Raw genomic sequence first — 23,703 nt, forward strand, 5'->3', positions numbered from 1 at the left:
AATTCATTTTCAATTTATTTGTCCCAATGAGAATTACCTAATTCCACATTGTAAGCGTAGTATAATAACTGAAATTAAAACATTATGAATCAATTTATACATAAAACTAATATCTGCTGTAGGCCCACCCTTTTAGTTGAGCAGTCTAACACTTGACTTTCCAGAGTGGGAAGGAGTGCCTGGACCCGGGCACGAATCCACCCGGCAGACTTGTGTCGAGGTCCGGTGAGCCGGTCAGTCTGTGGATGGTTTTTAGGCACTTTTCCATCTGCCTTCCATATTTCTTTCTGTTAGTGAGATATGGTTCAGTTAATATCCACTGCCTTCAGATTCTTGTTTATTGTGCAGCGAGTACTATATGTTAAAAGGCTACTTGCTATTTGTGGAATGATCTGCTGTCCACTGTAATTATTACTTTCTACTATTGGCCGGTTTTGGCTATTATCCCCCGTTTTGAGTAGTAGTTGATATTTATGAGCACAAGCCACCATGGTACTTATGGTATGGGGAGAGTTCCAGTATGTTCTAAATAATTTTTCATAAAAGCTTGAGATGTGGCAGTATTATTACAGTTCCCTTCCCATGCTCATCCCACATTCTTAATTTTTGTAATAACTTAATAATATTGAAAAGTATGATTGTTCTTTGTGTTTTACAGTATGCACCTGAAAAGTCTATGTTTAGTGTTGCACTCCACATCAAAATCACGGCATTATCAATTTTAAAGGAAGCAGAATTCAAAGATAAACAATGGGACCTGTGTTTTACTTTGTTCTGAGGTATGGTGAGGAAGAACACCTAGCAAGCAGAGATGACTGCAGACAGGGAGACATAAGTTGCTGGTATGGATGGGAATACACTAAACAGATTCAGAAGGATGTAGGTTGCAGTAACTACTGGGAGATGAAGAAGCTAGCACAGGATAGAGTAGCATGGAGAGCTGCATCAAACCAGTCTCAGGATTGAAGACCACAACAACAACAACAACAACAACAACAACATGGATGGAAGATGTTCCCAGTGGAAGTGCCAATGTAGCTTCTTGAACCCTCTTGATATACATATACACTTCAGATTTAAAGAGAAGCAAGGTTCAGTTTAAGTGGAGGGAAACCCCTTGAGTCAGGAGAACTAGACTTGGCCATTTTCCTGAAATGGAGCAGAGATAAAACAGTGCATCCAGAATGGTGATTATTGTAAGATTAATAGAAGTAATAAAATTTTCATAATGATTGTTTTGAATGGGAATAAGCATTCATCACATTTCGTACTAGTAAAACTATTCCAATTGTTTCACCTAAGAAAATGGATGCATATTACAATATTTTAGGCACAGTATCTGTCTTTCCATAAGGGATCTAGTCATTTATTGAACAATTATCTTTTTGCTGTGGATCGTGTTCATTACTAACATTTCACAGTTGTCCACAATTAAACCTCATAATTTGAATAATTAACTTTGGAATACTATCTGTAATATTTATAACTACACAACATCATAATATTTGGCCTGTATTCTTAAGATTAGCAAATAAAAGAAAGTTTTTTGATGAACTAAGATCACAAACACATTTGCAATATGCAAATATTCAAAGTTAATAGAACACAGATCAATTGAAATATAAATAGCATTTAGTGTAGTTAGGTAATTGCCACAACATTTGCAATGGCCTGAAAGGTCATCTGAATTGGTACAGAATATTAATGAAACATAATTTTGAGAAATATGTAACTTAAAATTTGCTTATTTACAAAAAGTAATTACACTTTTGAGAATTTATGGATCATCAGAAAGCTTAGGGCATGGAATATCTGTAATGTTCTGTAAATCTTGGTAAACTTGCTGTATTGGGTTGTTATTGAATATCAAATATTTAAGTTGCTTCATATATCATATTTTCTCTTGATTCATAAAATTGTTGACACTAGAATTCTTTGCTGATTTGTGCATTATTCAAATAATAAACAGCAATTAAAAAATCACTTTCAGAGTGAGGCAAACTTTAAACCCTAAATTTGTCTAGTAAATTTCAAAATAAATATTGTATTCCTATTACGTGTAATGTTAAACACAGAAAATATATTTTTTTCCATAATTAACAATCATTACATAATTGTAGAGATGGTACATGAAAGTATCTTACATCTATTTAGTTTTTATTGTAACTACTACTTTCTATTTACTATGCACATAAGGAGATTAAAATTTAGTTTCTTATTTTATTTTGCAGAAAGTTCACCATGTCTGATGCTTAGAAGCTAACAAGCAGAAGATTTTTAGATATTAAAGGAGACAGACTTACTTCTGTAGTGGTTATCTATGTTGAAGTATTGTGCAACAATGGCACCTAATGTCAAGTTTTTCATTACAATGAGTCAGAGTGAATCTACAGGTGGAATAAACAAAAATCCTCAAATGAGTCACATGGCCAGTTTTTGTGCTTATAATGATATAGAAGCAATTATTCCAAAACTGCACAGAGCGGTATCTGGTTCTGAAGCAGACTACTATGCAGTTTCAATGTCGACCTGTATGTCAGGCATCGAAGTAAGTAAATAAAAACACATTGTTTTTCTCATATAACATGTAATTGGTACATCAATAACCATGTTATGTGAGACTGGAACACACTAATTTCCAAACGTGAAAACAGGATAGCATTTGAATATGACATTACATACGGTACAAAACTAATGGCAGGTAGATTAGAAAATGTAAAAAGGGAAATGGATAGGTTAAAGTTAGATATAGTGGGAATTAGCGGAATACAGGGTTATAAATACAAAATCAAATAGGGGTAATGCAGGAGTAGGTTTAATAATGAATAAAAAATAGGAGTTCAGGTGAGCTACTACAAACAACATAGTGAACGCATTATTGTGGCCAAGATAGACACAAAGCCCACACCTATGACAGTAGTACAAGTCTATATGCCAACTAGCTCTGTAGATGATGAAGAAATTGAAGAAATGCATGATGAGATAAAAGAAATTATTCAGATAGTGAAGGGAGACAAAAATCGAATAACCATTGGTGACTGGAATTCAATGGTAGGAAAAGGAAGAGAAGGAAATGTAGTAGGTGAATATGGACTGGGGTTAATAAATGAAAGAGAAAGCCACCTGGTAGAATTTTGCACAGAGCACAACTTAATCATAGTTAAAACTTGGTTCAAGAATCATAAAAGGAGGCTGCATAAATGGAAGGGGCCTGGAGATACTGACAGGTTTCAGATAGATTATATAATGGTAAGTGAGATTTAGGAAAAAGGTTTTAAATTGTAAGACATTTCCAGGGGCAGATGTGGACTCTGAACACAATCTATTGGTTATGAACTGTAGATTAAAACTGAAGAAACTGGAAAAAGGTGGGAATCTAAGGAGATGGGACCTGGATAAACTGACTAAACCAGAGGTTGTACAGAGTTTCGGGGAGACCATAATGGAACAATTGACAAGAATGGGGGAAAGAAATACAGTAGAAGAAGAATGGGTAGCTTTGAGAGATGAAGTAGTGAAGGCAGCAGAGGATCAAGTACGTAAAAAGATGAGGGCTAGTCAAAATCCTTGGGTGACAGAAGAAATACTGAATTTAATTGATGAAAGGAGAAAATATAAAAATGCAGTAAATGAAGCAGGCAAAAAGGAATACAAACATCTCAAAAATGAGATCGACAGGAAGTGCAAAATGGCTAAGCAGGCGTGGCAGGAGGACAAATGTAAGGCTGTAGAGGCTTATCTCACTAGGGGTAAGATAGATACTGCCCACAGGAAAATTAAAGAGACCTTTGGAGAAAAGAGAGCCACTTGCATGAATATCAAGAGCTCAGATAGAAACCCAGTTCTAAGCAAAGAAGGGAGAGCAGAAAGGTGGAAGGAGTATATAGAGGGACTATACAAGGGCGATGTACTTGAGGGCAATGTTATAGAAAGGGAAGAAGATGTAGATGAAGATGAAACGGGAGATAAGATACTGCGTGAAGAGTTTGATAGAGCACTGAAAGACCTAAGTCGAAATAAGGCCCCGGGAGTAGACAACATTCCATTAGAGCTACTGACAGCCTTGGGAGAGCCAGTCCTGACAAAACTCTACCATCTGTTTGGATTCGGTAGAAATATGGGAACGCATGAGGCAATACTGACCATACAACTTATCTTAGAAAACAGATTAAGGAAAGGCAAACCCACGTTTCTAGCATTTCTAGACTTAGAGAATGCTTTTGAAAATGTGACTGCAATACTCTCTTTCAAATTCTAAAGGTGGCAGGGGTAAAATACAGGGAGCGAAAGGCTATTTACAATTTGTACAGAAACCAGACAGCAGTTATAAGAGTCGAGGGACATGAAAGGGAAGCAGTGGTTGGGAAGGGAGTGACACAGGGTTGTAGCCTCTCCCCGATGTTATTCAACCTGTATATTGAGCAAGCAGTAAAGGAAACAAAAGAAAAATTCAGAGTAGGTATTAAAACCGATGGAGAAGAAATAAAAACGTTGAGGTTTGCCGATGACATTGTAATTCTGTCAGAGACAGCAAAGGACTTAGAAGAGCAGTTGAACGGAATGGATAGTGTCTTGAAAGGAGGATATAAGATGAACATCAACAAAAGCAAAACGAGGATAATGGAATGTAGTTAAATTAAGTCATGTGATGCTGAGGGAATTAGATTAGGAAATGAGACGCTTAAAGTAGTAAAGGAGTTTTGCTATTTAGGGAGCAAAATAACTGATGATGGTCGAAGTAGAGAGGATAAAATGTAGACTGGCAATGGCAAGGAAAGCGTTTCTGAAGAAGAGAAATTTGTTAACATTGAGTATAGATTTAAGTGTCAGGAAGACGTTTCTGAAAGTATTTGTATGGAGTGTAGCCATGTGTGGAAGTGAAACATGGACGATAAATAGTTTGGACAAGAAGAGAATATAAGCTTTTGAAATGTGGTGCTACAGAAGAATACTGAAGATTAGATGGGTAGATCACATAACCAATGAGGAGGTATTGAACAGGATTGGGGAGAAGAGGAGTTTGTGGCACAGCTTGACTAGAAGAAGGGATCGGTTGGTAGGACATGTTCTGAGGCATCAAGGGATCACCATTTTAGTATTGGAGGGTGGCGCGGAGGGTAAAAATCGTAGAGGGAGACCAAGTGATGAATACACTAAGCAGATTCAGAAGGATGTAGGCTCCAGTACATACTGGGAGATGAAGAAGCTTGCACAGGATAGAGTAGCATGGAGAGCTGCATCAAACCAGTCTCAGGACTGAAGACCACAACAACAACAACATGGTACAAAACATACTTATAGGGTAGAAGCGACTTATCATAACCATACCATAATTCCACGTACTTTGCATTCACTGTTGGCATCACACTGAATGGTAACATAATCCAGCCGTTTGCCAACCCTAAATTCTTCCATCAGATTGCCACAGATTTTTGGGTGACTCATCATACCAAATTAGCACAGGAATGTGCAGTTTAGGAGGAGCTGCTGAACCACTGTACCCCATTCTTTTTAATTTCCGACACATAGCCATTGTGTTAGCTGGACAGCTGATAGCGCTTTGGAACTTACAATTGATTCCTTCTGCTGATTTCATGTGATTTTTTACCACCACTCTCTGCAGTGCTCAACAGTCTCAGTCAGTCCGTACATAAGGGCTGTTGTTCTTTTTTTAGCTGCAGCTTTTCCTTTGAATTTCTATTTCACAATCACATCACCAACAGTAGATGTGGGCAGCTTTAGAAGGGTTGAACTGTTCCTGGCATATCTGCCACTCAGGTGACAGCCAATGAGTAGTCCATATTCAAAGTCACTGAGCTCTCCTTACTGACCCATTCTTCTGTTAATGCTTCTCTACTGACAACATTCTACTTCCCACCTCCCTTTACGCTAGCAGGTCCACCTCTTGTGACATTCAGTGGTCAATACCACAGTATGTAGGGGTGCTTGGATACTTTTCACCAGATAGTATATAGTATATACTAGTATATGGTACATATAGAGTATAGTATATACTCTCAAAATTAATTGCTATTTTAGATAGCACATATTCTTAAAGCTAATGAAATTAAGTAGTGCATTCCATACAATCTGTGTACAGTCTACTAATTTACTCATCACCATATCACATACTTTAAATTCATATCATTCATTGTCTTAATGAACAATTATGACATCCTGTAGCATATCTCAGCTCTGCTCTATGTAACATACTGGACCTTGTTGCCTATTTATCCCACTATATGGAAAGAACCAGAGAGAAGGCTGAGCAACGATTCCATTACGATACATCAACATTCTCATTTATGTTATTTTTCAGTTGACCATGATCAGACTTTTAATTATTAAGATGTTTCAGAATTTCTGAGATGATGTGAAGGTATTTTCATATGTTATTGGCATAACGTTATTTTAATTTCATGCAGAACATTAAACACAATATAAACACAATCTTGGTTTTGAAACTGTAATATGTTCCTTTGCCTAAAACTACACACTTACGTTCTCAGAGTTTCAAATGCACCTTGTGGAATGGTTGTATTGGTAAGTATATTGTTCACTGCAACAGTTATTCGGTTGCTTGCTCCAAAATTCAGCAGAGAAGTGATCTCAGATTGAAATGGTAGATGTCCAATATCATGTTCCATCACTCTGTAACCATTCAACCACTAAAAAAAGAAGGGAAATATAAGGTGTCAAACTGTTGCTTCAATGGTTGACCCCATAAGCTAGAAATGTCTGAAAGACCTGAAGGTAATTGAAACTAAATACTGAAATAGTGAAAAGTTTAGCTTTAGGGATCAGAATTGTTTATTGTAGGAGTTTAAATATGGTAGAGAAAGTTCTGGAATTAATAAATAATTTAGAAGGAATGGAGCGGCTACCACCCCCTGCCACATCCACCCGCCCATGACCCAACCCCCGCCCCCTGCCCCCCCCTCCCCCCCCCCCCCCCCCCCCCACCACACACACACACACACACACACACACATGTGCAGCTACGTTGTGCCAGCAAAACACACAATGTTAGAGCTGCAACTTGGCTGGTAGAGTGCACATGAGGTGTTGTGTTAGGAGGAGTGGAAAGAGGGACAAAGAGGTAGGAAGCAGGAGGGGTGGCGAAGGTTACCTGAAAGCTCAGAGGGAGGCAGCAGATGCATGGGGTAGGAATGCCAAACACGGGCCCCAGAGACACTGAGTTTGCTTGTTGAGGCCACGTGGATTATGAGAGCAGAGGTCTGCATAGGTCAGAGAAGCTGATGCCGGGGGTTAAGGACCCAGAGCCACAGATTGTGAAGTAGCCATTGAACTTGAGCATATTGTGTTCATCAGTGTGTGCAACAATAGGGTGATCAACCCTGCTCTTGGACACAGTTTGGCTGTGACTATTTATTCTAATTTACGGCTGGTTGGTGGTCACTTGCACCTATGTAGAAATTGTAGCAGAGCTGGCATATGATATGGCCGCTTTCACATGTGGCCTGCCTCTGATGGAATAGCATAAGCCTGCTGCTGCTCCTACCCCATGAGAGACAAGGCCACCCATGAAAGCAGCCATGTCATGTACCAGCTCTGCTGCATTTGTGCACAGTATTTTATGTAGGCATGATCAGCACCCAGCTACCACCAGAATGAATGGCCATTGTCAAACTGTGTTCAAGAGTAGAGCTGACCACTTAGTGGCAGAACACAACATGCTTCAGTTCAATGGCTGCTTCATAATCTGCACCACTTAGAGCCTTCTGCCCAACACCAGCCTCTGAGCTACGCAGATGAGAGTTGGCCTTGCAACATATTGTCCATTCCCACAGCCTTCCTCTCCTCAGTCTTCAATGACCCACTACACCCTCACTCTCTACCCAACAGCTGCCCTTTCTTCTATACATCACCCCTTCCCAATCCACTCTTCCGTGTCATCATCATCTTATGATGAATGAACTCACCAGCTTCGGCGACTGTGTTCAGTATTCATATCCCAAGCATGTGCTGCTTCTGCCTCACACATTTTCATCTGTTACACATTTTTTCCCCTCTCTGAGCCATCTGCTACCTTTCCACATCTCCTCCTCCAGCTCCCCACTTCTTCACGCTATAGGCACCACACCTGACACAACCCCTCACCCCAGTCTACCTGTTGGACAGCAGTTGCAACATTGTCTCTTCAGCTTGTACAATGTAGCTGTCTAGGTGTGTGTGTAGGGAGGAGGGAGGCAGGTGTATGTGGTTGTGTGTGATCAAAGCAATTATCTGAAAGTTAGCAAAGTTTTCATTCTAAAGAATGCAATCTTGTGGCTGTCAATGACTCAACACTTTCACTATTTGGTGAGTTGTCTTCATTACTTCTAAATTATTTACATAATGTAGACAAATGTCATCTCGTAGAGAAAAATCTCAAACAGTTAGGTTTTAGAACTCGCAGTCTTGGTAATGGTTGTTTTGTGAACAACTTGCACTGCCTTTATTTGGAACAAACCTATAGCAAACCTTTGGAGCAGCACACAGCAATTATTTACAGTTTTTCCCTGAACTCAGTCACAATAGTGCCTCACTGTTAATTTCACTAAATGATTGTTCATATTGTTACCAAAATTCTAACAGTTTGTCATCAGATGGATGGGATACCACTCATAACAAGCATTATAAATAACATTTAACTAGGAGAAGAATAGCTATGTATCATTTTATAACAAGGCCGTATTATGAATTGCCATGCAGCAGCCACACTAAGCAACATGCAGAAAAAGTGCTACACTTATAATTAAGAATATTTGGGCACGTGGCTAAGTGACGACATGCTAGATGCATTACCTGTGTTTACAACAAATCAGTCCAGCTGAGCATCAGAATGATTCCACTGCATTGGCTGTCAATAAATTCTACTTAAACTAATATTTTTGGAGAAGCAAAACAATATATTCTTTATTATCTAAGGAAGTTTTTATGTCCTGATGATTCTGCCATTGATGTTTAACTTATAATGAGCAGCACACTATTTTCACTTGCAGATTTGGAACATAATATAGATTGACAGTTTTCAGTGTAGCATAGATACAGTGAGCCTGTTTCAGATGTAAGCTGCATTGTAAAACAACTATCCCAATTTGGGGACTGTGTTGAAAGGAATAAACATCTTTTAGAGCAACAATAACTAAGGATCTGGAAAGAGGCTGAATCTATGAATGTCACCACACAATCTTCAGCTCTGAGCTCTGTTGTACAAAGCAGGAGGGAGAAGCCAAAAAGTTAAGTAAAATGCCATATATATTTTGCACATGTTGTGGTGCACTTTAATACAAACAAATGTCAAGAGTCAGTCAGGGAAAATTGACATTCATAATCACAAATAACAGATTATGATTCAAGAATTACACATTATGATTTAGAATTTATTAATATTTAAATTAAGTTTAGACAACAGTTAGAGTGGTACTGAACTTTCCACATATTCACAACATTTTAGCAGTGACACCATCCCTAAGAATATCAGTGGCACGAGACAGTTAAATAATGTCATATCTTTATTGTGTCTCACAGTTTCAATAGAAGATTGGAACAATAACTACACACTGTGACACTGAACACTAAATCAGTTTTCTGCACTAATTGCTCATTTTAATATTTCAAAACATAGTTTACTGTAAAAACTTAACAATTTCTATCCTTAAAGTCCCTTTCCAGCTGGCTGAAGCGATAACACAAGAACTTTCAATACTATAAATCATTCTGACTGCAATAACATGTTATTAATGTCAGTTTCCTTTTAGACCATTTTACATATAAAATAAATCAGCCTGAAAACTGTAATGACCTGGCTAAAAGACCATAGGTCCATCTTCAGTACAAAAAAACTGCAGTTCATAATTGAATCAATTGAAATTGTCCTTCTCATGTTACTGGAGGTAGGCTAGCAACAATATGAAAAATACAGATTGCTACTCACCACATGGAGGTGGTGCTGTGTGACAGACAAGCTGAATGAAGAAGACTGCTAGATATTAAGCAGCTATCAGACAAAGTCCTTCATCAGATAGACATAAAAACTCAGTCACATTCACACAAATACAGTTCTCACACATATGGCTGCTGTCATCCTTGTGTGCTAAGACCTGACTGTGAGTGTATCAGAGACAAACTGTGAACTTTAGTGGGGTCACAGAGGAGGTGAAGAAGTAGAGAACGGAAAGTAAAAGACTATGCAGTTGCGCTGGCAGGATAGGAGGCACATGGAGGGCGGGAGTAGGGACAGCAAAGGGAATAAACAGGTGGCAGACAGGGATTACCGAAGACGGAGCCCAGGGGAATTACAGGAATGAAGGATATGTCACACGAAGAGTTCCCACCTGTGCAGTTCAGTAAAGCTGGTGACGGTGGGAAAAATTAAGATGGCACAGGCTGTGAAGCTGTCACTAAAGTGAAGCACATTGTATTGGATGTCATGTTCAGCAACTGTGTGGTCCAACTATCTCTTGGGCAGAGTTTTCTGTGGCTGCTCACATGGACAGAGAGCTTGTTATAATGCTCACATAAAATGCAGCACAGTGGTTGTAGTTAGATGGCCCTGCCTTTGGTTTGGTATGGGGTAGGACACAGTTTTGACAGGGTGGGATTAGGAGTAAAGGGTGGATGTATCGGACAGGTCTTGAATTTAGCTCAATAGCAGGGTTTGAGAAATCAGGCAATGGGTTGGGAGTAGAGGTGGAATAGGGGCATACAAGGATATTGCATAAGTTCAATGGATGATGGAATATCACTGTTGGAGGGGTGGAGAGGATAGTGGGGAAGATATTTCTCATTTTAGGGCATGATGAGGGGTAATGAAAACCAAGATGGAGAATGTGATTTAGTTGCTCAGTCCTGGCTGGTACTGAGTAATGAGAGGGGTGCTCCTTTGCAGCCTGATATGGAGGGCATGCTAATAGGTGGCTGTGGAGACAGGGCAAAAGAGATCTTTTCTGAACAAGATGGGGAGGGTAATTTTGGTTTGAGATGACCTCCATGAGACCCTTGGCATGTTTGGAGAGGGACTACACATAACTACTCATGCAGTGACCATGAGTGACTAGGCCGTATGGCCTTTGGCCCTCTCCCCTTACCCACAAACCACTTTCACCCAGTTCTGCACCAAGCAGGCCACTACCCCGTAATCCCTATGTCACTGCACACTCCCACGGACAGCGCTAGAGTCTTAGCCTATTCCTACTCTGCTGTCCCCCCCCCCCCCCCCCCCGCTCCCCCTCTGTCTGCACTACACCCCCTCTGTACCCTGCTATTCACACTGGCAAAGATCACTGCTCACCTTAGATCCAGTTGTAGTCAGGCCCTAATGCCTGGAGATGATAGTGGCCAAGTGTCTCTGAGAGTTGTGCTTATGTTAATGTATGTCAGTTTTGTTGTCTACTTCTTATGAACGTCTTAGTCCAAGAGCTGAATTATATCTAGCAGTCTTTTTCATTGTGTCAGTTTTCTACTGAACACCTGCTATATGTGGTGAGGCAGTCTACCATTTTCATATTGTTGTTATTCCATCCTGGACATCCACTGTTTGGAATTAAACTAAACTAGATAATGATGCACATCTTACAGTATTCATGTAGATTATTATATAATGGTTTATGAGCTTCAAGCATGTAAAATGAGTTCAGTGGGCTCTATAATAGATCCAAATCGTCAACTAACCATCTCCAGACTCAAGAAAACAATATTGTTACATATTTTTACTTGTGTCATAGAAAATTAGCCTGTTAAAAGATTACATGGTGAGATCACTGAGAGGTCAGTAACACTGTAAAAGTAATTTTCAGCCAAGTAGATGCATGTTATAACAACTTTAGCTCTCATAGGAACTTAGGTGAATGTCCCCACAGTACAATTCTGGCTGTGCATGTTTGGCAGTGCAAATGTCAAGCAGCAATTCTCCTGGAAGGTGATGTAACCTCACATGATCACTGTCCAGGCAGTTTGTTATCAGTAGTCCATTCACAATGGTCCAAGGAGCTCTACAATTCTGGCTGATGATGCCTTTTATTTAAGAAGTTGTCTTCTGAAGAGAGATTTTTTCACTAACTAGTAATGAACAGCTTGCCCCAAAGCATTTGTCTCTCCCTCCACTGTTAACTGAATGACAGATTGCTACCTACTCTACTGTACTGCCAGAGCAAGTTGCGAGCATCTAGACTCTTGCATGAGACCTCAATACCTAATATCTTGTCATCTGTTGGCTGTTTTACTAATGACCATACATGATGTACTACCAGTGATGGCAGTATGGGAAATTCGTTCATGGAGAGCATAATAAATAATCTGCATGACTGGCACCTTTACATTTCTATCATACAGCACTGTATAACATCCTTTTGACATTAGGTGTGATCATTGCCAGGGCAGAGGGGTGGAAATAGAGTTCTGGTATGGGAATAAACTTTCCAATTTATAATTTTCTAATTTATTGAAACTGTATGGCACATCAGCATCAATCAGACTGAAAAAAAATATTAACTAAAAATTTTGAACTAGTGGTAGGCCTACATTCCTGTAGCCAAATCAGTGATTCACAAAGGCAGATAGGCAAAAACAAAGTGGTGGTCTAATTTGAATTTCACATCATTCCAAGATGCACAGTTATCTGGTGGTGGTAAGCACTTGCCTTCCTTCAGTCAGTAAACTAATTTGTTTGGGGATGCAGGGCATGGCATTTGTAACACAAGCAGTGAATAGCCATAGGTGAAAGTGACATTCAGGTATAATGACTCAAGGACTGTGTTGAAGCTGGTTGGCTCACCACTCTCAAAGCACAGACCCACAAAATGTCTCCAGGTAGCCTATATAAGAACAGTCAACATTGGATACTTTTGGCCAAACTTTCTGTCTGCAGCACTAGGCGAGAAAGCATTTGAAATGGTTAAATTCACAAATCAGGTTACTGACCACTTCAGCAGAGTAGCAGACACTGCCAAAGCGCAGCCAGACACGTGTGTCTCTGCTCCCCCAGGATCGTGGCACGAAGAAGCTCCGGTCATACCAGACGAGCCCCACATGGTCACGCACCTCCTTCAGTGTTGTCACGTCATTGTAGCTGGCAGGCACTGGCATAGTCAGCACACCACCAGTCTGAAGCAGAGGAATAACATGCACTGTAAATTGGCAGTTACATGGGTGGTAGTAAAGCAGAGAGTTCAGTGTCTGAGTCCTACTACAATATCTTCCAACATGAATACTTGGTTCAAATGGCTCTGAGCACTATGGGACTTAACATCTGTGGTCATCAGTCCCCTAGAACTCAGAACTACTTAAGCCTAACTAACCTAAGGACATCACACACATCCATGCCCGAGGCAGGATTCGAACTGTAGCGGTCACGCGGTTCCAGACTGAAGCGCCTAGAACCGCACGGCCACACCGGCCGGATGACATGAATACTTCTCTTGATTCTATTATTAGTTTTCGATTATACTGTATGGTGAAAACAGTTCGCTATCTATTTATCTTTCCGTCAGTCTCTTTTCAATAATACCCAACATTTTTATGGTTGCTGATGCAGCAAGTCTAATTCATAAAACATTAAAGTTAGCGACTCCCTTAGCGAATTCATGTGTTGGATAGACTGATCCATCCGCCAGTCTTGTGTTGATTTTGGGGAATTTCTCACAGTCGTTTACGCAAATTGTGGGCTGGGATTTCATCTTCTCTAACAAGTGGTACACAGAAACATGCGAAGTAGATCATCATTTCCTTCATCATAGCAATCGAATTTCCATTTCCCTCAGTAAATATAACAGAAGCGTACTGTGCACAACTTCCTATCTGATGTTAAGAAGACATTCTGATGACAGAAGAGGTTCCTGGCCATGAAGATAAAGAATTTAAATCAAGAAAGAGCAGATGCCCACTATGCGAACACACCGAAAAATAGAAAACAATGAGAAAGAGGATGAAGAAGAATAACATTTGTCAGATACGTCAGAGGCGTTCTTTGCTGTTCGTACGATGAGCAGTCATATAAGTAACGAGGTTAGTGTCTCTTTTGTCATATGAAAACCGTTATGCAAACTACGTCTATCGCATTTAAACAGCAGTTACTATTTGTAAACGGTATTGTATCTAAGTTTGTGAATTTGCACAACTGTCTGCAGTTTCGAGAATATACTGTAAATACCGTTACTCATACAGGAATGATCCTTATAGAACAAAGGAAGTCTCCAGTGGCTTTGATCGATCAGTTTATTGCAAACTTGATTTTGCTGTTCGCCAGATAATCAATTGTAAGAGGACTTACAGCAGCTTGGGTAACTTATAAGTGGTTTTCCACTGAGTCGGCAATTCAAGAGGAAAGTGTTAAATGAAAGATAGGCCTAGGTGCGACTGTGGCAACTCTTACTGAAGTTGCATCGGCGTGTAGTGTGCAGTCGGCTCGCAGATGGATTTCCAACTCGTTTAATATGCTCGCAATCGACCCGTGATTGCGACCGTTGGATTCGTAATTTTTCTTTTCTGCCTGAATTTTATATCAACTGAATAATTCTGTACTCTTTCTTTGCAACGGCTGAACGAATCAATCGCTAGGGCCTCTTCACCTATGTGGGAAACCACGAAAAGTCTCAGTTTTATACAGTATACAAAAATAAATGAGATGGGTACAGGAAGCTTATGTTCGGTTATTGATTCCTTTACCTTACATACGTCAGAATCTGTTCTTTCCACTGACAAAAAACATTTCTGCGTGTCATTTCCACTGAGGGTGCGCAAGAGTTCCACCATTTTCGTCCGACGTCAGTGCACAAGCACACTATGTAGTAAACTGCTCGACCACCCGAACATAGTATACGGATCTTGATAAAACATAACATATCGTACTTCCTCGGATGCTGGGATCGTGAAGTTGTTCTGTCATATGCTAACGACAACATACTTCTCGCACCGCGACGGAAGGTACGAGATGACGGATTGCACAGCGATGAGAACGCCACTGTCTCCGGCAGACAAGAATTTCTTCACCAAACACTTTGAGGAGCAGTCTCTTGCTTCCTATGATACATTGATGACACCTCCCTGATATGGCCTCACGGTGAAGATGCACTACAGAAGATCACAGGAACGGCGTAGATTGTGAAAATGCACTGCAGAAGATCACATGAACGGTATACACTCCAACATTAAATTTACTATGGGGATGCAGAAGAATGTCAAGACCATTCTTGGATGCTTTAGCTGAGAGCAAGACAGGCGGCCGGCTTGGTCATTCAGTGCACGGGAAACCAACGCACACCGATCGGTACGTGAACGCCAGTAGTTTTCACCATCCTGTATACAAGAAAGCGGTCCTGATCTTGTTAGTACACTGAGTAAACATTATTTCCGGTGACGCTCACTTTCAGTCTGAATTGCAGCATTTGAGATGCGTGTTCAGAGAAGACGACTACAGCAAGAGAGACATTGCACATTCTTTCAGGTGCCGGCAGAAGAGGCCAAGCCGGCTGCAATCCTGGCATACCGTAGAGCAACGAGCAGCAAGTTACGAAATGTGCTGCAGAGATATGGACTGAGACAACTGTTCCAGCACGCCCCCAAGATACGAGAAGTGTTGCGCGCTGTGAAAGACGACATAGCTGTTCGAGTGCCCGATGTCCCTTGCGAATGGATCAGAATCTACTTAGATAAGGCTCATCCCAAGAATTGCCCCCGGTGGGCGCGCCCGCGCCCCGCGGGCGCAAGGCAGTGTAGTTTAGCGCCCCGTCCGCGACCGTGTGTCGCTAGTGTCGCCATAGGAGCGAGAGTGAGATAGCACAGCACTGCTCTGCGCTGGACTGTTCTGCGGTCAGATACAACGTAAACAAGGTAACAGAGGCGGCGCAGCTCTGCAAAAGCGGTCCACGAGCGGTAAAACAAGCAAACCATTTACTGTTTAGATAACAACCAGTGTTCGTGTGGCAGAATTACTACGAAAAGCCTTGGAAAATAATATTCAAAACACACGTCCCTACTGTCGCCATCCACCCCCACCGCCCTACCTTACCCCCACAGGCCGTTCTCCTCCTCCGTGAATCCCGTCGTCTCTACCGTGCCTTCCTCTGCACGCGTGACCCGGACACACTACGACGCCACCGGCAACTCCAGCGACACATTCGAAATTTGCTCGCGGCCAAGAAACGCCGGGACTGGCGACAGACATGCACCCGTTTAAATGCTACCCTACCAATCAACTCGTCCAAGTTCTGGTCGGCCTTCCGTCGCCTTACCGGAACTAAACCCTCCCCCTATTATCCTCTTCTCCATGATGATCACCCTTTCCCTGACTCCCTTAGTAAGGCCAATCACTTTGCCTCCTACCTCTCTGATGTATTTTCCATCCCCTATGATCCCCAGTTCGATTACTGCCTCTTCCCGGATGTCCACGATCGAACTGACACCTCCGTCCCTCCCCTCGCTCCTGGTTTCCAGTACTTGGACAACATTGCACACACAGAACTCAATGCCCCTATCACTACACAGGATCTCATTGCTACACTCCGCACAAAACGCAACACCGCTCCTGGTCACAATCGTGTCACCTACTGTCACCTTCGTGAAGCTCCTGTCTCTTTCCTCTCCACCCTGGCCAGGCTCTACAATGTAGTCCTGTCCACCGGTTACTACCCCGACCTGTGGAAAACCTCCCGTATCCTCATGTTCCTTAAACCTGGCAAACCGCCGTCCGCCATCTCCTCCTACCGTCCCATCAGCCTTACCTCGGTCTTCAGCAAGGTCCTGTAATCTATCCCCATCCGACACATCCACCAGCATCTCCGCCAGCACCGCCTCCTTCCCGTTACCCAGTGTGGCTTTCGGCCGTCCTTCTCTTCCGACGACCTTCTCCTTCACCACACTCATCTCCTTTCTGAACAGCATAATTCCTGTCGCTCCGCAATATTCCTCTCCCTGGACCTCGAACATGCATATGACCGCGTATGGCATTCCGGTCTCCTCTTCAAGCTCCCAACCTTCGCCCTTCCCATTAACTACGTCCGTCTGATCGGCTCCTTTCTCTCCCGCCGTCCTTCCTATGTCACCATCCATAACACAGATTCCTACACCTTTTTCCCCTCTGCCGGTGTGCCCCAAGGCTCCGTCCTCTCCCCCCTTCTGTACCTTTTGTACACGGCGGACATGCCGCAGCCGTCAGCCCCCGTCCACTTTCTCCAGTTTGCCGATGACACCGCCTTCCTTGCCCTTGCCCCCACCCTACAGCGCTCCCAACACCTTCTCCAATCCCATCTTGACCGGTTCACCGCTTGGTGCAACCAGTGGTTGCTCAAGGTCAATCCCTCCAAAACCCAGGCGATCATTGTAGGCAAAACCACCCCTTCCTTCCGCCTCCTTGATTTCTATCTCGCCATCTATGGCCATCCTATCGCCCTCACTCCCACCCTTAAGTACCTTGGCGTCACCCTCGACCGTCGCCTCTCCTGGACTCCCCCCCTCCGGACAATCCAAGCCAAGGCACGCTCCCGCCTCAGTCTCCTCAAGCTCCTCTCTGGCCGTACGTGGGGTCTGGACCCCTCCACCATCCTCCACACCTATAAGTCCCTCATCCGCCCTATCCTTTGTTATGCCCATCCGGCTTGGATCTCCGCCCCCCCTACCTTTTATAAATCCCTCCAAATCCTTGAACGTCATGCTCTCCGCCTCGCCTATCGCATCCGTCTCCCCTCCCCCACGCGGATCCTGTACAATCTCATCCCCTTCCCCCACCTCCTCCTTTTCCTTGAAAGGATACGGATCCTGTACACCTCCCGCAAACTCGATCCTCCTCACCCGCTCGTCTCCCCGATCCTCTCCCACCCCCGCCTGCTGCCACGCCTGTATTCGCACGTCCCACCCGGTCTCCATCTCTCCACCCTCCTTACCCTCTCCCAAGGTGGCTTCCGCCAGCTCCCCCTCCCTTATGATGTCCTCCTCCCCTCCATCTACCCCTCCTATCAACTTTGACCCTGCCCCACCCCCCACTTCCGGTGTCCTTTCCTTTGGGCACCCTCCCTCCCTTCTCTTCCCTTCCCTTCTCTTTCCTTTTCCCATGTCCCCTCCCTCCACCCCTCTTCCCCCGGGTTTCCCCTCCCCCTTCCTCCCTCCCCCCTTTCTCCCCTGCCCGTGGCATCTCTGCTCTCCCCTCTCGCTCTCCCACTCCCCTTCCTCCTCCTCCACTCTTGGCAGGTCCCCGGACTCGCACACGCATAGTGAACATTCACGCGCCGGAGATCGTCGACATCAGTATCTCGTGTGTGTGCTTCATTTTGTGTTTCGTGCAGTTACGACTCCACTGTTCACATGTGCCATCGCCGTTCTCCGTGTTTTGTGCGCCGTGTCCACGAGTGTTAGTGTTTTTATCGTCCAACGTGAACGGCTTCATGTTTATTGTTTTTTTGTATCTCCATTTTTTGCCCGCCGTTTTTTGTATTGTCTGTATCACCTCTATGTCATGTTTTTGTTCCACTTAAGGCTGAAGAGCAGCGTCATGTGCTGCTGCCAGCCCGCCTGTATAGGTGATTAAAATTACAATAAAGGAAAAAAAAATATCAAAAACACGAATCGAAAAACAACATAGTAGTATTCTGACATACAGGTTGATTCTATTAGTACTGCACATGCACACTCGTCATATGTTTAATAGGCGTCTTCTGAAAAATATATCAGTTTCTTAAATGAACTAGAGTCATACTCTATTTTAGAAATAATTTCATGTAAGGCATATAGAGTCTCATTCCTGCTGTTAGTAGTTGTAAGTAAACATTTTTTGTTGTACTTCTTGCTACAGCTTTTTGCATCCCTTTTCAGGGTTTAGAAATCGGATGCTTAGTTTGCAGTTTTGTACGTAATAATTTTAACTGACCAAGTTTGAAAACAGAATTAACGTTATAAAGCTCTTCAATTCCTACAGTCAGAATTGTTGTAGAAGACGATTAACATTTTATATGTTTTTCTTTTTCGAGGAAACGATTTTCTCTAGGTTTGGTGCAATATTCAATATTCCGCGAGACTGCTAAGCTCAAAGAATTAGTCAAACTTTTATCGCCAAGTAACGAACGGTTCTTAGTTTTAGCAAGCTTTAACAGAAAGAAAAAGTGCTCACAAATATTGAGAGAACTTTGGCCGAGTGCTTGTGCAAAAGAGGATATTTCTCTCGTGGAAGACAGCTGTAAAAGTCATGCAGAGTTTTACACATAAGAAAGCGGTCCTTCATGCGGATATCGCTCTGCAGGTCAATCAGCTCTACTTGAAGCACTTGCGAGACGTCCTCTGCCCGAAGGGAAAGCTGGCGAACAAATATATCTAAGGCCAGTTGAAGCTCACTTATCTCCAAAACTGTTTTCAAACTGTTCTCGTAATTCGAAAATGATTTGAACATAATCCGAAAAATCCACATCTTCCTTAACGCTGTCTAGTGCGGGAAAGTGAGCACAATTCTTCTCGCGCAACTGTTTTTCCCACAAAATAAGATTTTTTTTTTTTTTTTTTTTTTTTTTTTTTTTTTTTTTTTTTTTTTTTTTGCCGGCGGCGGTGGCCGTGCGGTTCTAGGCACTTCAGTCCGGAACCGCGTGACTGCTACGGTCGCAGGTTCGAATACTGCCTCGGGCACGGATGTGTGTGATGTCCTTAGGTTAGTTAGGTTTAAGTAGTTCTAAGTTCTAGGGGACTGATGACCTCAGATGTTGAGTCCCATAGTGGTCAGAGCCATTTGAACCATTTTTGAAGATTTTTTTGAAATGCTTGAATCGTCTGAACTAAATCAACTACAGTGAGATTTTCGCCTTGGAGTGAATAGTTCGAAGTATTTAAATGAGCACTAAGATCACTCAAAAAAGCCAAATTCGCCACCCACATACGATCACAAAGTAATTCTCCTGGACATCCTTTCATTTCCAAAAAGGTATTTATTTCGCCCCTCAAGGTGAAAAACCGATGAAGCACTTTTCCTCTGCTCAGCCATCTTACTTCGGCGTGGTAGGGGATGTCGGGGTATTCTGCTTCGATATCAGCCAGAAATTCTTTAAATTGACGGTGTGAGTCCATGCGATCGAAGATAATTAACCGTTCGAAGAACTGTGTCCATAATATTTTTTATGTTGAAAATCTTCGTACAAAGTGCCTCTTGGTAGATTATCAGACAATGGACTGCCGCGAATAAGGAACAGCCGACTTCAGCCATTTTTGACCTGACAAAACTCAGAAATCCAGTGCGTATCCCTCGTAGCGCAAGGGCTCCATCCGTTGTTAGACTGGTCAGACGTTCCCATTTTAAACCCATTGACTCTAACATGTTTTCCACGGCTAGAAAAATATCCAAACCCATGGTTGTGTCTTTTAATGGTATAAGGTCGATAAATTCTTCGGTGACACGCAGATTGTCGTCAACACCTCGAATGAATATGACGAGCTGAGATATACCCGCAACGTCCGCGGACTCGTCAAGAGCAATAGAAAATGAAATGAAGTTTGCCGCTCTCTCCATTAATTGCTGTTCCAATCTGAGGCCGTATCTTCGACTCGGCGAGCAACAATTTGAGGCGAAAGAGCTATTTTTTTGAAATTTTTCCGTGAGGTCTGCTGGACAAATACAAGCCGAGTCGACCAGGCAATCCTTGATGTGATTCCCAGCCGCAAAGGGTTTCCCTGCTTTCGCAATTCTCAGCGAGCAATTGTAACTGAAGCGCAAACTTATCCCACCTGTGTCCTGCTCCTACCACGGCAAAAAGAGAAAATACAATTAATTTTGTACAATCCTGTTTTTAAACACTTTTATCATTTTAACAGCTGTTTCATTCATTGAAACTCAAATAAAAAACTAACAAAAAAAAGTTTGGTTTTTGGTGTGTTTTCACCCAGTTCCCCCGAAAAGCGGCCTTAGACGTTATCCAGGACAGCGAAATGTGGTCGCAAAATAAATTTTTATCTGTTGGAATATCTGCGTTTTAATTCATTTAAAACATAGATCAAACTACAATATATGTTTTCCCATCCATAAAAATACAAATATACAAAAACAAAGAATGACTCTTAATGACACTTTGCTGCCCGAGAGAGCGTTTGAGACGGCTTTTCAGAAAGTGGCAAAAATAACGCACGTGAAACTTTTTCTTATGTCTGTGCGACGCGATTTAATGCAACCCAGGTATAAGAACTAACCGAAAAGAAATGTTCCTTGTTGCTGACAATCTGATATTCGATAACTGGCAAAATATAGCTTTATTTATCATCTTTATAAATTACAAAGAGTCATACGATAGGAAACACTTACTTCACTGTAATGCTGCTTGAAATTTTCTTTCAGCTCTTCAAGCGTTGATTGGCTTTCGTCTTGCGACAAATTTTCGAACTGATATTTGTGACAGGTATTAAAGTGCCGTTCAATCGAGTACTTTTTCTAAATACATGAGGTTCCGATGTCATACTAAACATTTGGCATGATTTTCGACAGCAGTACAAATGAAATTAATTTCCCACTCGGGTTTTAATAGTGCGGACGCGCCGCTCCTCTTTCTTTTTGTCTGCTGCTGTTGACCATCCATCTCGATCCACTGTAGCCTTATGTTTGTTGCCTAACGGCTTTGTGTCGCTTTTGACCGCTGCTGGCGCGTACAGGGGCATGGCGAGGCGCGGCCACTGCGCCAACATGCTAATTCGCCCGGGGCGCTGGCTGTGGGCGATCGCGGGCGCTGACGCCCCGGGGGCACAGTTTGGACGAGCCTGGCTTAGATCAAACAATTCGCACAGTTGTGGAGCGTTGTAGTGAGCACAAACGGCATAATAAACAAAGGAAGGTTGTGAAGTCAGCCACAGCTAAGCATTACCCGGAAAGAGGACATAAATGCAATTTGTAAAGACGAGAGTCTCGACTCATGCGTTATCGTATTGGAGTTCCGTTGTAAAGGAAGTGGCCGCCAATAGAATAAACAGTAACCATTTTAGCAGAACTAGGGAGAGACGAACTCTGGGTATCGAGCAAAAGCAAAGACGGTTAGCTTACACTTGTAGCAAAGCAACAGCGGCAGTTTCAAACCTGGCGCCGGCCCCTCGCTCCACATGACGTCACTGGTCCTGCGGCCGAGGCCTACGAGAAAGGAAGGCCGTGGCGCGTACGTCACGAAAGTAGGTCTGCGCTCGCTCGCTCGCCCGCTCAACTCAGCAGACAAACTACATTGCTACACCTGTTAACTCGTAACTAGGCGTGTACGTTGAAACGAGAATTGCATCTTCTACTGGAGTCCTCTATCATGGAGTCTTAGTGTTATTAGTCCTACAATGATTGGAAGTCCATAGGCCTACTTATCTACATCTACATCCACACCCCGCAAGCCACCTGACGGTGTGTGGCGGAGGGTACGTTGAGTACCTCTATTGGTTCTCCCTTCTATTCCATCTCGTATTGTTCGTGGAAAGAAGAATTGTCGGTATGCCTGTGTGGGCTCTAATCTCTCTGATTTTATCCTCATGGTCTCTTCGCGAGACATACGTAGGAGAGAGCAATATACTGCTTGACTCTTCGTGAAGATTTGTTCTCGAAACTTCAACAAAAGCCCGTACCGAGCTACTGAGCGTCTCTCCTGCAGAGTCTTCCACTGGAGTTTATCTATCATCTCCGTAACGCTTTCGCGATTACTAAATGATCCTGTAACGAAGGCTGCTCTCCGTTGCATCTTCTCTATCTCTTCTATCAACCCTATCTGGTACGGATCCCACACTGCTGAGCAGTATTCAAGCAGTGGGCGAACAAGCGTACTGTAACCTACTTCCTTTGTTTTCGGATTGCATTTCCTTAGGATTCTTCCAATGAATCTCAGTCTGGCATCTGCTTTACCGACGATCAACTTTATATGATCATTCCATTTTCAATCACTCCTAATGCGTACTCCCAGATAATTTATGGAATTAACTGCTTCCAGTTGTGACCTCCTATATTGTAGCTAAATGATAAGGGATCTTTCTATGTATTTGCAGCACATTACACTTGTCTAGATTGAGATTCAATTGCCATTCCCTGCACCATGCGTCAATTCGCTGCAGATCCTCCTGCATTTCAGTACAATTTTCCATTGCTACAACCTCTCGATATACCACAGCATCATCCGCAAAAAGCCTCAGTGAACTTCCGATGTCATCCACAAGGTCATTTATGTATACCGTGAGTAGCAACGGTCCTACGACACTCCCCTGCGGCACACCTGAAATCACTCTTACTTCGGAAGACTTCTCTCCATTGAGAATGACATGCTGCGTTCTGTTATCTAGGAACTCTTCAATCCAATCACACAATTGGTCTGATAGTCCATATGGTCTTACTTTGTTCATTAAACGACTGTGGGGAACTGTATCGAAAGCCTTGCGGAAGTCAAGGAACACGGCATCTACCTGTGAACCCGTGTCTATGGTCCTCTGAGTCTCGTGGACGAATAGCGCGAGCTGTACGGCTGTACTGGTGTACAATAAAATTAAAATCATCCCAAAATGATTATCAGGTGCATAAGGCACCACTTCTTGTATGAAGTGAGGACTGTTATGCAGAAAAGACTAAATGCTGTAAACAAGCCGTTATACCATTTATATCGTTTATTAATCTTAAATTAAATTTTGTTGTAGGACTGTTAATCAGTAAGACTTCATAATAGCAGATTCCAGTAGAAGATGCAATTCTCGTTAGTACGTACACGCCCAGCTGCGAGTTAACAGGTTTAGAAA

General features: G+C 42.6%; 1 protein-coding gene across 1 annotated transcript in view; it reads right to left on the reverse strand.

Annotated features, from left to right (window-relative positions):
* Positions 1–23,703, reverse strand: part of LOC126411210 (beta-glucuronidase-like) — a 110,020-nt gene that overhangs the window by 45,653 nt on the left and 40,664 nt on the right. The window contains exons 3-4 of the mRNA XM_050081346.1: positions 12,925–13,107; positions 6,502–6,668 (exon numbers count right to left, since the gene is read on the reverse strand). Coding sequence (XP_049937303.1) covers positions 6,502–6,668; positions 12,925–13,107 — 350 coding nt within the window. The remainder of the gene's footprint in view (positions 1–6,501; positions 6,669–12,924; positions 13,108–23,703) is intronic.

Source organism: Schistocerca serialis, chromosome 1, assembly GCF_023864345.2.
Source record: "Schistocerca serialis cubense isolate TAMUIC-IGC-003099 chromosome 1, iqSchSeri2.2, whole genome shotgun sequence".
NCBI lineage: Eukaryota > Metazoa > Arthropoda > Insecta > Orthoptera > Acrididae > Schistocerca > Schistocerca serialis.